Consider the following 13520-nt stretch of genomic DNA (forward strand, 5'->3'; position numbering starts at 1 on the left):
AGGGATGAAGCTAGGAAACTCAAAAAGAATGCTGCCAAGTACGCCATCGTGCGGAACCAGCTGTACAGAAGGTCCTATTCTGGCCCATACTTGAAATGTGTCACCCCCGCGGAATCGCAGCAGGTATTGCGAGCTATTCATGAGGGTGTGTGTGGCAATCATTCTGGGGGAAGATCGTTAGCGCATAAAGCAATGACACAAGGGTATTTTTGGCCAAACATGTCAAGAGATGCGGAGGAGTTCTCTCGAAGGTGCGATAAGTGCCAACGATATGGACCAATGATCCACCAACCACCTGAAGAATTGCACGTAATGGCCTCGCCGTGGCCTTTCGCGCAATGGGGGATGGATGTGGTCGGTCCTCTGCCAACTGCAAGAGCTCAGAACAAGTATGTGTTACTGGCCACGGATTATTTCACTAAATGGGTGGAGGCAGAACCGTATCCTAGCGTGACTCAGACTCAGGTGAGACGATTTATCTGGAACAACATTATCTGCCGCTTCGGTGTTCCCAGAACAATAGTCATGGACAATGGCACAAACCTCGACAGCAGGCAAGTAAGAAAGCTGCTGGAGGAGTATGGAATCAACCAGAAGTTGGCTGCAGTAAGTCATCCTCAGGCTAACGGACAAGCAGAAATCACAAACAGAACCATTTTCGCCTGCATTAAGAAGAAGCTGGAAGATCATAAGGGGAAGTGGTTGGATGAACTCCCGAACGTTCTATGGGCTTACAGAACCACCCCAAGGCGGCCGACTGGGGAGAGCCCGTTCGCGATGGCGTATGGTACCGAAGCAGTTATACCGGTTGAGCATTTAGTCCCCACTATCAGAAGCTTAGCATGGAGTCGAGATCAGAACGACAAGATGTTAAGATTGAACCTCGACATGATAGACGAAAGGAGGGACGCAGCGGCTATAAGGCTAGCATCGTATCAGCAAGTGCTGGCGAATAGTCACAATAAGAGAGTAAAACACAGGGATTTTGCCCCGGGCGATCTGGTTCTGAAAAGAAAGGTGGGGATGGTCAAAAAAATGATGCCACCCTGGGAAGGCCCGTACAGAATTGCAGAAGTCATTGGCAAAGGGGCATATACGTTGGAAACCATGGCGGGAAAGTTGGTCAACAAGCCCTGGAACGCCACGTCTCTGAAGAGGTACTATCAATAGAAGCTAAGTTCTGGTTTTAATTGGATGTTATTTGTTGTTAATCAAATACATATGAATGAGCAAGTTACCGGAGTTTACAAAAAAAGAAGAGAAGAATTTTCTTTTCCAATGGTCTACTATAAAAATTGAAAGCCAAGTGGCAAGTGGCATTCTAGCCGAGCGCCAGGCACTTAAGCAAGATAAGTGGCAGTTGGCACTATAAGCCGAACGCCAGACACTTGCTAAAAATTGAAAGCCAAGTGGCAAGTGGCATTCTAGCCGAGCGCCAGGCACTTAAGCAAGATAAGTGGCAGCTGGCACTATAAGCCGAACGCCAGACACTTGCTAAAAATTGAAAGCCAAGTGGCAAGTGGCATTCTAGCCGAGCGCCAGGCACTTAAGCAAGATAAGTGGCAGCTGGCACTATAAGCCGAACGCCAGACACTTGCTAAAAATTGAAAGCCAAGTGGCAAGTGGCATTCTAGCCGAGCGCCAGGCACTTAAGCAAGATAAGTGGCAGCTGGCACTATAAGCCGAACGCCAGACACTTGCTAAAAATTGAAAGCCAAGTGGCAAGTGGCATTCTAGCCGAGCGCCAGGCACTTAAGCAAGATAAGTGGCAGCTGGCACTATAAGCCGAACGCCAGACACTTGCTAAAAATTTAAAGCCAAGTGGCAAGTGGCATTCTAGCCGAGCGCCAGGCACTTGCCGTACAAACACACAGCAAAACTAATATAAAAAGAAAAAGAGAGAAAAGATATATATGTACTGAAGATAAGTTGAACAGAGCACACCACATAGAGAAAAAGAGTTCGGCCATTTCATTAATATTGAACATTTAGTTTACAAAAGAGAGGTGTCCATCATTACAAGAAGATATGAACTGGAAGAATTCGAAGGAGCCCTAGCTAGACGCCTCAGTACCAACACCATCCTGGTCCTGCCGACTCGCCTCCTCGGCCCCATCAGCCGCCTCACCTTCATGAGGTGGGGAATCCAGGTGAATAACTGAGTCGTTCGGCTGGGGTTCAGCGTCAGCAGTGGCTACAGAGGGAGCCACGGTCGACGATTGGGGAGCGGTCAGTGGCAGAGTGGCAGGAGGAGCTGTGATGATCCTTGAGGATGCGATGTCCTGGCACTCATCAAATATACGCTCCGCTTCGGTGGGTTCTGGGTCGACATAAACCCCCAGAGGCTCGATCCCCAGATCCTTGTCTACCTCATCCGGAGTGGAGCTGGTCTGTCCCTCATCCGGAACCCGGTCGGCGAAGCCTTCCCGGAATCCTTGAGCATACCGAAGAGCACCGACCCTGGAGAACCGAGCATGAAGGGCCAGCATCCCACCACCCACTCTGCTGATAACGTCGATCAGAGCGGTACGCTCGTCCAGAGCTCTTTTTTCAAAAGCCATCCGAGCAGACTGTTCATCAGCTAGAAGACGTTGGAGTTCTGCCTTCTCTTCTCGGAGTGATTCCTGCTCAGTCTGCCAGACGCTCTTCTCGAGCTGGAGGGCGTCCTTCTCATCCTGAAGGGAATCATTCTCCTTTTTCAGGACATCTCTCTCTTGCTCGGCTTTGTCAAGCCGAACCAGCGCCTCGGTATTCTTCATGGCAAGGAGGTCGTTCTCTTTATTAGCCACCTCCAGGCTGTCAGAATACTTTCGGGCCCTGGCGTTCCCCATTTCCACCTGCTTCTGCATGGCCATCATCCCAAACAATGTCTGCATAGGTACACAATAAGAACGGTTAAACCGATAGTCAGAACGGGAGAAGGCAAGACCAAGTAATATAAGAGAATTCATGAGTTAGAAAATAAAAGTCACCTCCATAGCAGATTGGGGAAAGCGACTGAACACGTCCTTCTGGGAAAGGCCCTTTGCCGCCTCAATGTCCTTCGGAGTCCACATGCTCCTGTAGTAGGCCATAGCGGTCTGGCCATCCTTCAGCATGGTCTCGTTCGGTTTCACGAACGTCCCATCCGTTCGAGTGTACCGAGGGGCCCATGGCGGCAAGCTGGGGATAGAAGGGGGGCCTGAAGCAGAAGCAGAGCCACCAGCTGCAGGAGGCCCAGAGTGAGAAGGAGCTCTGATCGCTCGGTGCAAGAGAGTACCCGGCCCAGAGACTCGGGTCCTTCTAATAAGAGGCTCCTCCTCAGGGTCGATTTCACTGTCAGGATGAGGCCTTTTGCCTCGCTCTTTGTCCCGACCGCCCCCCGCAGCAGCAGGAGCTATGGTAGCTGGGGAGGGCGCGTTCTGGTTGGCCGCAGGGGCGCTGGCAGCAGGGTTAGTAGCCACTGCGCTCGGGGCAGTGTCAGATATGGTGGCTGAAGAAGAAGCCGACGCTGGAGAGGAGGTCGCCCCAGCAGCAGGAATGACTGGGGGAGTATTTTTCCTCCTGCCAAAAGAGGGAATCTGCAGTCTGCTCATATTGTAGCCGAGTGATGAGAGCGCGAAGAGGTTGTCTGAAGTGAGGAGATCTGAGCAGGAAGGAATATCGTTCAGAACGTATCTCTTCAAGTAGTTGGTCCTATCCCTGCAAACACTGTAGCTCAAGTCATCACAAGGTATTCCCAAGGAGCGGCATAAGTAAGTGCAAAAACGAGGAACGCATGTTTCACAGGGGCAGTCGTGTTTATGGGATTTGAATTTTTTATAGGAGGAGACAGAGCAGACACCAAAGGCGCTCGGGATAGGGTAATCCTCTGCAGCCGGCGAAGACCAAGCCCCACTAATACCCACTATGCTATCCCTCCAACCCTTTTCAGATTTTATTGTGTCAGTGCATATGGACATCTTCTCGAACGGGTAGAGGTGGTAGAAGGGCTCGTTAGTACGGATCTTACTGACCTTATAGCACAGAAGGAGGTCTATGAGGTCAAGGTCCAGATTTCTGTCACGCATCAATAAGAGCATAACAGATATGATCCTAAAGAAGTTGGGGTTGACCTGCAGAGGGGATATCCCCAATCTGTTGAAGACGTAACTAAAGAAAGGGTGCAGAGGGAACCTAACAACATTCAGTTGAAGGTTTGTGAATAAGACTTCGCCGGGCAGGAGGCCGGCGCCGGTCGTAATATTAACGTCTTGGGGGCAAACCCTAACTACGATGTTGTCAGGAAGCCTAAGTCTCATACGAAGGACACCCAGATCTACAACCATGGTGGAAGTGCAAGAAGAATCTAAAAGAGGGAAAATGGAAGCCTGCCGAAAGTAAAAAGAACGAAACTAACCTCGGAGGACTGCAAGATCGCTGGGAGAATGACTCTCGAAGGATTTCACCGGAAAAGGCTTAGCACAGTTCTAGAAAGAGGGAGATTTGGCTGATGATGGAGACGGTAAAGGGAAGTGAAGTGGAATTCGAGAGCATTATATAGGCAAGGGGGCCCGAGGGCCGAAGCGTCGGGAAGGCAAGAAATCCCTCGAACCCCGGAACATTGATTCTGGATCTGACCGTTCGCTCCCCCACGTGGTTATCTCGAGCCGTCAGCGTCATGATGAGACGCCATCAATAATTACCCCTTATTAAATAAGGGGCAATTATGGGGGCAGTTGAGGAGGCCCTGGATGACATGGGCCAGGTCCGACTCGCAAAACACAACCTTCAGTCCGAACAGCTGGGTCAGCCCATAAAAAGACACTGCCATATGGGCCGAGCGGGAGTAAGCCCATCAAGAGTGACCAGGGCTTACTGAGGAATAGGCCCAGGTCCAGCAATTAGTAAATATCTTGTAAATATCTTGTAAATATCTATAAATAGGAGTTGGAATGAAGAGGAGGGGGATCTTGATTCGGGTTGAGGTGTAAGAATTCTAGAGAGAGAAAGAATAGAAGGAGTTTCTTGCATCTTCAATATCGTTTTAAAAAAAAAAAAAGAAAACATTCTTCATCTTTACTGAAACCTGTAACTTACCCCTGGCGTTAATTAACCCATTAGAAAAAGGATGAAAACCCGTCACACTAGGGTATAAACGTCATTTTATGACTTTTGATTAGAAGTCATTAAAAAATTCAAATCTCTTCAAATTTACTCTAACAAGTTTATTACTGTCCTAACAATTTTCTTTTCGATCAAATTTATCAAAATGTATTATTTATTATATAGTTTTTTCATTGTACAGGTATACAAGTCAATTCATATGGAATGGTTTATTTGCAACTTTTTGATAGTTTAGGGGGTTATTTGTTTTACTAGGGATATAGTAGCAATATACATATAAGATGAAAGTGCTGATTCCACCAAGTATGAGAATATATTAGTTGCAGTGCAGTGCAGTGCAGTGACTTGATGCAAATTCTGACTGAAATTATTTAGGAATGTTTTCAATTCAGTCCCTTAATTCTAATGTTCCTAGCTTATATGCAGGACTACTTGGGCCAAACATTTTTTTTGTCATCTAAATGCACCTCTCTGTTAGTTTCCATGCATTGTCCTCGTAAGTTAAAATCCCTGTATCTAAAATTTCAACGATGTGGAATGACCTGCGATTTATGCCCCGGTGTCTTAAATATTTGGTAGCTTGAGGTATGAGGAGGAGATCTGCAGGGTTCAAAACCAATATTGTATATTATATATATGTTTTAGGTATTAATTTTTAATTAGATATGTTCTGCAAAGACAATTCAATTGCTGTTTTTTTCTTATCTATAACAGTGATCCGTTTTCTGAAAGCATTAATGTTCTGCGTTCTAGTTGCTCTTCAAGCAATAGGTACGCAGAGTACGGCATGCTTTCCCAATTCCCATTACTTTTTCTATTTAAACTTCTTTTTTTCTCTCTCTCTTTCTTTTTAAAAAATATTTATACTTGGATAAGAATTTCAGTGACTAAGGAAGATATATCAAAAAAGAAGGAAGAAAACATGCATGCCAGTGAACTACTCAGCCATATGTGTTCCCCAGTATGGACTTTCGATTCTAAACATGTTGGAGTATACTTTGAGGCAATAAAAAGAGCCATCAAATGTGGGAATGTTGAATTTGTCGAGGAAGTTCTGAGGTCGAATCCTGCTTTGTTATGGGGGAATAGGAAAAGCGGAAGCATATTTCACATTGCTGTTGCTTACCGTCAGGAGAAAATATGGAACCTCATATATGGTTTAACATCTGTACAGAGAAACAAAATCCTTGGAACTCTGTTAGAAAAGAACAGCATACTACATATAGCTGCATGCCCGATGGTAACCTCTGAAATCATAGGAGTTCCAGATGAAGCTTCAAAAATGTTGCAACAAGGAGAACAACCGTTCTGGAAGGTATTCACTAAGGCCCCAGGTGCAGCTATGAAAGTGCAGAGAGAACTACAATGGTACAAGGTGGTAATTTATTCTTAACTTTCTATATATATATATATATCATCCATCGATATATTCTTCAAACTTCTAGATATATAGTGTATATGCACTCCAATCCATTTGGAGCTAGCTAGCTTAGTTAATTTCTTCTTTTTTTTTTTAACTTCAGAATCATCCCTCAAATATTAAATCGATGTTAGTAATGTCTTTGAGCCCTTCTGTTGACTCATAATATAAATAGTGGAATTAAACAAGCTTTTATACAGCTAGATTGAGAGTACTTAATTACTCAAAACTTTTATTATTAATTTAATTAGTCTGTTTCATTAATCGTGATAGGATGTAGAGAGGATGGTACCATCTTCATACAGAATTCTTGCTAACGAAAAGGGAGAAACACCTCCAGTTTTGTTCTCAAAATGGCATTCTGAATTAGTCAAAGAAGGAGAAAAATGGTTGAGAGATACAGCAACATCATGTACGATTGTGGCCACTCTCATTGTCACTGTTATGTTTGCTGCAGCCTTCACATTACCAGGTGGTACTGATGATGAGTCAGGGAACCCCAAGTTCCTAGGGCGTAACTCCTTTATGGTTTTCATTATATCAGATGCATTATCTCTATTTTCTTCAGCTACTGCAGTGTTAATGTTCCTAAGCATCCTCACTTCACGCTTTGAGGAAAAAGACTTCCTCAAGGCATTACCCAAAAGATTGATAATTGGTCTTGCCGCCCTTTTCGTGTCTATTGCCGCCATGATGGTAGCTTTTGGTTCCACTCTTGTTATTGTGCTTGGCGAACGGATAAGCTGGGCTGCTGCTCCAGTCACTTTGCTTGCTAGCGTCCCAGTAACCTTATTTGATTTACTGCAATTTCCGTTGTTTGTTGACATGGTCTCATCTACCTATGGTGGTATCTTCAATAGAAAAACAAAATGTTCCTTCTTCAACAACCCAAATAACTATGTTCCCGGAGAAGGCAGAGATTCTTTTAATGTATAATTAATATGCAATGATTGTGGATATTATTATGTCGTTTACATAATTCTTAATTATCGTGGTTCAATATAACTGCTATTTGTACTTCTTGTTGTATGGATGATGCTTCAAGCATAATATATTTTTGAAAGATGAAATGCGTTATTCTTATCTAGGAGACTAGGTGAATGCATCATCCCTGAAAATGAAAGAATATATATATGCTTGAAATCACACATTTTTAATTCATTTTTTTATTGAAACTTTTTTTAAATTATTGCTTCTGAACAACAATATTTCCCACCACACCAATGGTAATTGTATAAAAGAAAATTACTGCCCTCTCCAACATCAAACACCATACAAGTGCTGCTGCATAGAAGACACTGCCTATGTTTTCAAATAGAAGATGCATTGGAGTGTGTTCTACGTCTCCAAATATTAACCTACGAAAAATATTTCTTCTCAAACCATTTAATCCATATCTTGGGTTTTCTATGTAGAATATCCTAAAGAAATTTACATTTGGTAGAATACTCGATGTATTTGATCTTCCTAATGCTAAACCCACCTTTCTTACAAGGAGAAGTAACTCTAGACCAGTAATTCTCTTTCCCCCTTCATTATAATGACCCCCAAAAAAATTCTTTAGCTCCCTTTCAATATGAATTCTCACAGCAACAGGAATGTAAAAAAGGAAAAACTACCACCCAATAATGCACGATAGTGTCCCATATTAATAGTCCACCTTTCTTTTCACAAATGTCCCAAATTAGAGGAGAATCGATTCTGAAACTTGACACTTCGTGAGGCATCAGGGCTCAACTATTTTCTAACTAGGCCAACCCCTTGGGGTTTAAATTAGGGGTGGCAAAAGTTGACACGATCCGCCAACAAGACTTGAACACGACACGAGTTAAATGGGTTTGGGTTGACTTTAAACAGGTTCGGGTCAGAAACAGGTCGACACGATTAATCCGTTTAATTAATCGTGTCGTGTTTGGGTTGAGCGGTTCAACCCGTGTAACCCGTTTATACACGTTTAACTATATATGTCATAAATAAATTCCTATTTAAGCTTCAAAATTCCGATATAAACTTGTGTCTTATAATTTAATCTTTTGTAAACTAGAAATTATTTAGTAATTTGGTTGATTAAAATTTATATTTTTTTTAGTATTTATTATTTTATTGAGTATTATTAATAATTTAAATAATATATATTTTTTTCTTTTTGTAAATAGGTTATTAAACGGGTTACACGTGTAACCCGTTTAATAAATAGGTCAAGTTAGTGTTGAGAATTTCTGACACGATTATTAAATGGGTTGTGTTCGGGTTGAGTTGTTTAGTATAATACCCTTAACTTGATACGACACGATTACGACACGCGAACACGAATTGCCACTCTTAGTTTAAATTAATCATTCTATTCTCTTTTCAAAACAAATTGAAGGCTATTTTTTCATAATTACCCTTTAACTTTTACAAAATTTTCTTAACTAAATAATACATATATTTAAAGTTAAAATGACTACTCGTACTTGGTAATTTTAAAATGTAACAATACAATAATAATTGCATATTTCCTTAAAGAGTTGTACTCTTCAAAATAGACAACTAATATAGGATAGATTGAGTAACATAAATAGTGGAGTTCACCAACTCCACCCTCCTAGATGGAGAAGTTAAGGGAACCACTTCCTTAGATGTATACAACCATCATCAACTCTCACATAAAAAGGAGAGGTTGGTAACTCAAATGGCACGGGACAATTCTCCATGGAAGTGTATTTTCTTCTCCTCTTTATTTTTAAGTACTAACCTGATTGTTGGAGTGCACACGGCTCACACCATGTCGAACGTCACTTTTCTTTTATTGCAGGAAAGATCCCCGTCTTCGGAGAAATTTGCATCAACAAAAAGAGTTAGAAAGACAATATAATTAGAAAAAAGGTAAATTCATATTTAGGAAAGAGTTATAAAGATAATAGAATAGAAAATGTAAATTTATATCATTAAATATGTATTATAAATAATATATTGAAACTGTTTGTACTTTTAATAATAGTTTTAATAATAGTATAAATATAGATATTTAAGTATATTAGTAAAATGCAGGTCCATTGCACTTGAGTGGAAATGCATAAAATAAAAAGAATTATAAAGGATAAAAAAACATATATAAGAATAATTTTGCATCATTATTTATTGGTTATATATAAACATATATTATATATTAAAATAAATAACACTATACAAAATTCTAAGTGCATTATAAAAAATTAAATATAAAAATAATTTCGTATATTCTTAGGAGTAATTGGAGAGTTTAGGATTTTATTGGAATATTTATTATTAAAAATGTATTATATAAATATAAATAAATAAATAATATACTGAAACTTTTTTGTACTTTTAATAATAGTACAAAAAAGTTTCAGTATATTATTAATATATCTATAGCTATATATATATTAATAATATATATATATATATATATATATATATATATATAGATATGGATTTTTGAATAAAATAAAATTAAAGAGTTTTAAATTAATGAAAAGAAGAATTGGTGTTTAATATCAACTCTTAAGAGGTAGAAATAGAATAGAATTAGGAAAAAGAATATTTATATTATTAAAAAAATAATACTTTTAATAATAGTTTATATATATATTGACATTGATTGGCACATAGTGTACATATATTTAAGAGCAATGAAGGCTTTTTTTTTTTTTCCCTCAAAGGTGAAGCTTGAAATTTGAGGAACTCCAAGGTGGGGCTCGTTACGTTAACCTTTGATCATGAACACCACTAATTTCTTACCAATAACAAATAACAAATTTCTTTTTTTCATATAAGAAATATAGATTGACTACTCTAACAACATTGTGATGTACAAATTACCGGGAGAAAAATACGTACTGATGTACATAACAATGTATTTCGATTATTTAAAAAAAATACTATAATGAGTGCGGGAGTTTGTTGAGGACATCCTCGTCACTACAACTAAACAGAAATCTAAACCTCATGTATAACAAAAGCGGGTATCAACATCATAGGTTGTGTTAAGTAAAGCATTATACTTGTGAAAAAGGAGTTTATCAATAAAAGTAAAGAATTATTATGGAATAATATAGGAAAATCGAAGAATTAATCCCAAATAAGCACTGAATCTGACATATTTTTGTCCACCTCATCTATTTAAACAGTTTCCAAAAAATAATTATTTAACAGTCAAATTCGATATTTAATTGGGGGATTCCCTTTTTGTTCTCTTATCATTACTCATTATTATGTGATGTAATTATGGCCATTCAATATCCAACCGGAGTGTTGTACTGTAAAGGATCATTGCCCGTGAAATAATTATAGTTAATTCTAGCATCAAAATCCGACATTAAGAGGAATAAAAAGTGACAGAATCAACTGTGACAAGAATTAATAATTTTACATAAACACACACACACAAAAAAAAAAAAAAAAACAACAACAACACTGTATGAAGAATAACCTTTTTATTTGCCTAGAGGAGGAGGAAGGAATAATATATTTTACAATAAAAGGCAAGTGTTGGACGTAAACCGATTATGTTTGCATTATCAGAATACGTACTCCATCAAACAGACTAGTGCATGTAAAAGATGAAGCCAAACAATTTGCGGTAAGTGACTTAATTTCGACCTGCAGGACTTTTGAAATGCATTATTGATTCTGATGATACATATATTAATTAAATGTGCATATATATGCAGGTTAAGGCCATCAGCACCACCAGATGTAGCAATTACAATTGGGGATGAAAGAGAGATTAAATATGATGATGATTATGATATAATTAAATATATACCCCTATACATGGGGTTGGTGAAGGGTGAGTTGGAAAAAGTGAAAGCGTTTCTGGATAAAGATCCAGCTGCAGCATACGCTAGGGTTTCCACAATAGGGGAGACGTCTATGCACATTGCCATTTCGCACGGGAACGTGAAGTTGGTGGAAGAGCTTTTAAAAAGGATGGAGACAATCAGTGATCTTTCTGGTGATGAAAAGGCTGGAAAGCTGTTTGTCAAAGATGGTTACGGTGACACACCACTTCATATTGCCGCCAGAGCTGCAAACACAACAATATCAGAAGCATTAGTTAACGATAACCCCGAGTGGATTGTATCATTATCGGGAAATCCAGATGCGGATGAAGAATTGCCATTCAACCTCTCTGCAATTTACCATAACTGGGACTTGTTAGTTAGTTTAGTTAATTGTTCAAGAATACTTTGGCCACTAGATACAAGTGCGTATATACACACACACACACATATATATATATATATATACAAACTATTAATTGTGTGTGCCCTCTCTATAATTAACTAAATTGTTTGGTTGACTTTCAGGTAATTTTCCAAATTGGAGTATGTTCAGCGAATTTATTAACTGCGAGATATTTGGTATGTAATATATATATATACACACACACACGCAATATACAAAACACCTGAGAGTGGACAATTGTAGGTGAGGCTCACTTACTTGTCCAATCTCCACCCTTGATAAAATAGAGGGCTGGAGAGCATACTTATCTCCAGCTGCAAAATTCATTAATTTATATAGTAATATAAATATATGTATTTAATACCTAATGAAATCTCTCTGTCTTATTGATACATGAACTCATAGAGGAGGCAAATGATATTGGGGATATCTTGAAGTGGGGATCAGGACCGATGGATTTTAAAGATGGCTTGTATACAATGGCAGACATGGTGTCTGTATTCTCTCCACCGGGATATTTTAAAAGATTGATATATTACTGTAAATACATCTTCATATACTTAATTAATTTTTCTTTATATAGTTAGTTACCGAATAAAAAAATAATAATCCTCTCTTTATTTGTTTATTTTCTCTTTCTTTTCTTTTCTTAATTTCCTATTACTTTGACCTGCTCTCCTTAATTAATTGCATACATCTTAATTTTTACAACTGAAACGGAATGGGAAAGCCTGCTGCCCCCAATAAGTCCACAATCAATCACATCATTCATGTTTAATTAGGCGAAAGTTTACAATACTCATGGCTGCCATTAGGCTGGGTAATTTTATTTTATTTTTATTTTATTTTTTTATTATTATTATTATTTTTTTTGTGATGGTTGGTACAGGCTTTCTCGCATGCATAACCTTGATTTTTTATTTTTGTTTTAATTTTTTTTTAATTATATTTTTTCCTACATTGGTATTAGTTGAATAAATTAATATTAATAAACTCTCAACTACTTGTTTAAAATGTGAATATTTAGTATATTTAATATTAGGCTACAACTTTCGGTATACTACCTAAATTAAGTTCTACTACTTAAGGCTGGTTTGGTGTATGCGTTTTGCTTTTTATTTTCGTATTTTTATTTTTGTCAGGTACTATAACAGTGAATAATAATTTTTTTTAGAAAAAAAGAAAAAAGAAAAAAGTGAAGATTGACAATACTCATGACTATCATTAGATTTATTTTATTATTATTTATTTTATTATTATTATTATTATTATTTTTTTTTTTTTATTATTTTTTTTTTTTTGTGATGGTGGGTACAGGCTTTCTCGCATGCATAACCTTGATTTTTTATTTTTGTTTTAATACTTTTTTATTTAATTATATTTTTTCCTATATTGGTTTTAGTTGAATAAATTAATTTTAATAAATTCTCAACTTCTTGTTTAAAATGTGAATATTTAGTATTAGGCTACAACTTTCGGTATACTGCCTAATTTAAGTTCTACTAGCTTAAGGCGGGTTTGGTTTATGCGCTTTGCTTTTTATTTTTTGTATTTTTATTTTTATTTTTGCCAGGTACTGTAGCAGTGAATAATGATTAAAAAAAAAAATTGAAGTGAAAAAAAAATGGGTTTGGTAAGAAATGTTTTGTTTTGCACAGTGCCGAAATGTCGTTTGCTGTTTTTACATATTTTTGTACTATAGCAATATGTGTGGTAGCGATGAACAATAATAAATAAACAGATTAAAGATCTCTTAAATAATTTTTTTAAACTAACCATAATATTTTTCAAGCTTACAATATTTTTTTACCAAACATATTTT

General features: G+C 38.1%; 3 protein-coding genes across 5 annotated transcripts; 2 read left to right on the plus strand and 1 right to left on the minus strand.

The window, feature by feature from the left end:
* Positions 1-2054: 2054 nt before the first annotated feature.
* Positions 2055-4337, minus strand: LOC132272845 (uncharacterized). The gene is made up of 3 exons (XM_059773924.1): positions 2973-4337; positions 2591-2870; positions 2055-2254 (listed from the first exon to the last, which is right to left on the minus strand). Exons 1-3 carry the CDS (start codon positions 4305-4307, stop codon positions 2055-2057), a joined length of 1815 nt encoding a protein of 604 aa, XP_059629907.1. The 5' UTR covers positions 4308-4337.
* Positions 4338-5000: 663 nt separating this feature from the next.
* Positions 5001-7466, plus strand: LOC132274382 (ankyrin repeat-containing protein ITN1-like). Of its 3 annotated transcripts, none has more exons than XM_059775652.1 (3): positions 5001-5856; positions 5962-6463; positions 6779-7466. In XM_059775652.1, the coding sequence occupies exons 2-3, from the start codon at positions 6008-6010 to the stop codon at positions 7439-7441; spliced, it is 1119 nt and encodes a 372-aa protein (XP_059631635.1). In that variant the 5' UTR covers positions 5001-5856; positions 5962-6007; the 3' UTR covers positions 7442-7466. The 3 variants fall into 3 exon arrangements, with proteins under 3 accessions (XP_059631635.1, XP_059631633.1, XP_059631634.1); XM_059775650.1 differs by having other exon boundaries at positions 5970-6463; XM_059775651.1 differs by having other exon boundaries at positions 5970-6460.
* A 3563-nt stretch (positions 7467-11029) lies between these two features.
* On the plus strand, positions 11030-13195 carry LOC132273344 (uncharacterized). The gene is made up of 4 exons (XM_059774311.1): positions 11030-11090; positions 11182-11717; positions 11821-11874; positions 12104-13195. The coding sequence occupies exons 1-4, from the start codon at positions 11071-11073 to the stop codon at positions 12283-12285; spliced, it is 792 nt and encodes a 263-aa protein (XP_059630294.1). The 5' UTR covers positions 11030-11070; the 3' UTR covers positions 12286-13195.
* The last annotated feature ends 325 nt before the right edge of the window (positions 13196-13520 follow it).

The sequence above is a fragment of the Cornus florida genome, unplaced genomic scaffold (genome assembly GCF_030987335.1).
Source record: "Cornus florida cultivar Cherokee Brave unplaced genomic scaffold, ASM3098733v1 CherokeeBrave_3.0.0_Hap2_Chr09, whole genome shotgun sequence".
In the NCBI taxonomy this organism is placed as follows: Eukaryota; Viridiplantae; Streptophyta; class Magnoliopsida; order Cornales; family Cornaceae; genus Cornus; species Cornus florida.

Coding starts and splice junctions, on each gene's coding strand:
- LOC132272845 (XM_059773924.1), bottom strand. CDS start 4,307: ATGGTTGTAGATCTGGGTGTCCTTCGTATGAGACTTAGGCTTCCTGAC. Junction 2,871..2,972: donor TTCCCCAATCTGCTATGGAG/GTGACTTTTATT, acceptor GTACCTATGCAG/ACATTGTTTGGGATGATGGC. Junction 2,255..2,590: donor AGAGAAGGCAGAACTCCAAC/GTCTTCTAGCTG, acceptor GGATCATCACAG/CTCCTCCTGCCACTCTGCCA.
- LOC132274382 (XM_059775650.1), top strand. CDS start 5,751: ATGTTCTGCAAAGACAATTCAATTGCTGTTTTTTTCTTATCTATAACA. Junction 5,857..5,969: donor AGTTGCTCTTCAAGCAATAG/GTACGCAGAGTA, acceptor TAAGAATTTCAG/TGACTAAGGAAGATATATCA. Junction 6,464..6,778: donor AACTACAATGGTACAAGGTG/GTAATTTATTCT, acceptor TAATCGTGATAG/GATGTAGAGAGGATGGTACC.
- LOC132273344 (XM_059774311.1), top strand. CDS start 11,071: ATGAAGCCAAACAATTTGCG. Junction 11,091..11,181: donor ATGAAGCCAAACAATTTGCG/GTAAGTGACTTA, acceptor ATATATATGCAG/GTTAAGGCCATCAGCACCAC. Junction 11,875..12,103: donor TATTAACTGCGAGATATTTG/GTATGTAATATA, acceptor ATGAACTCATAG/AGGAGGCAAATGATATTGGG.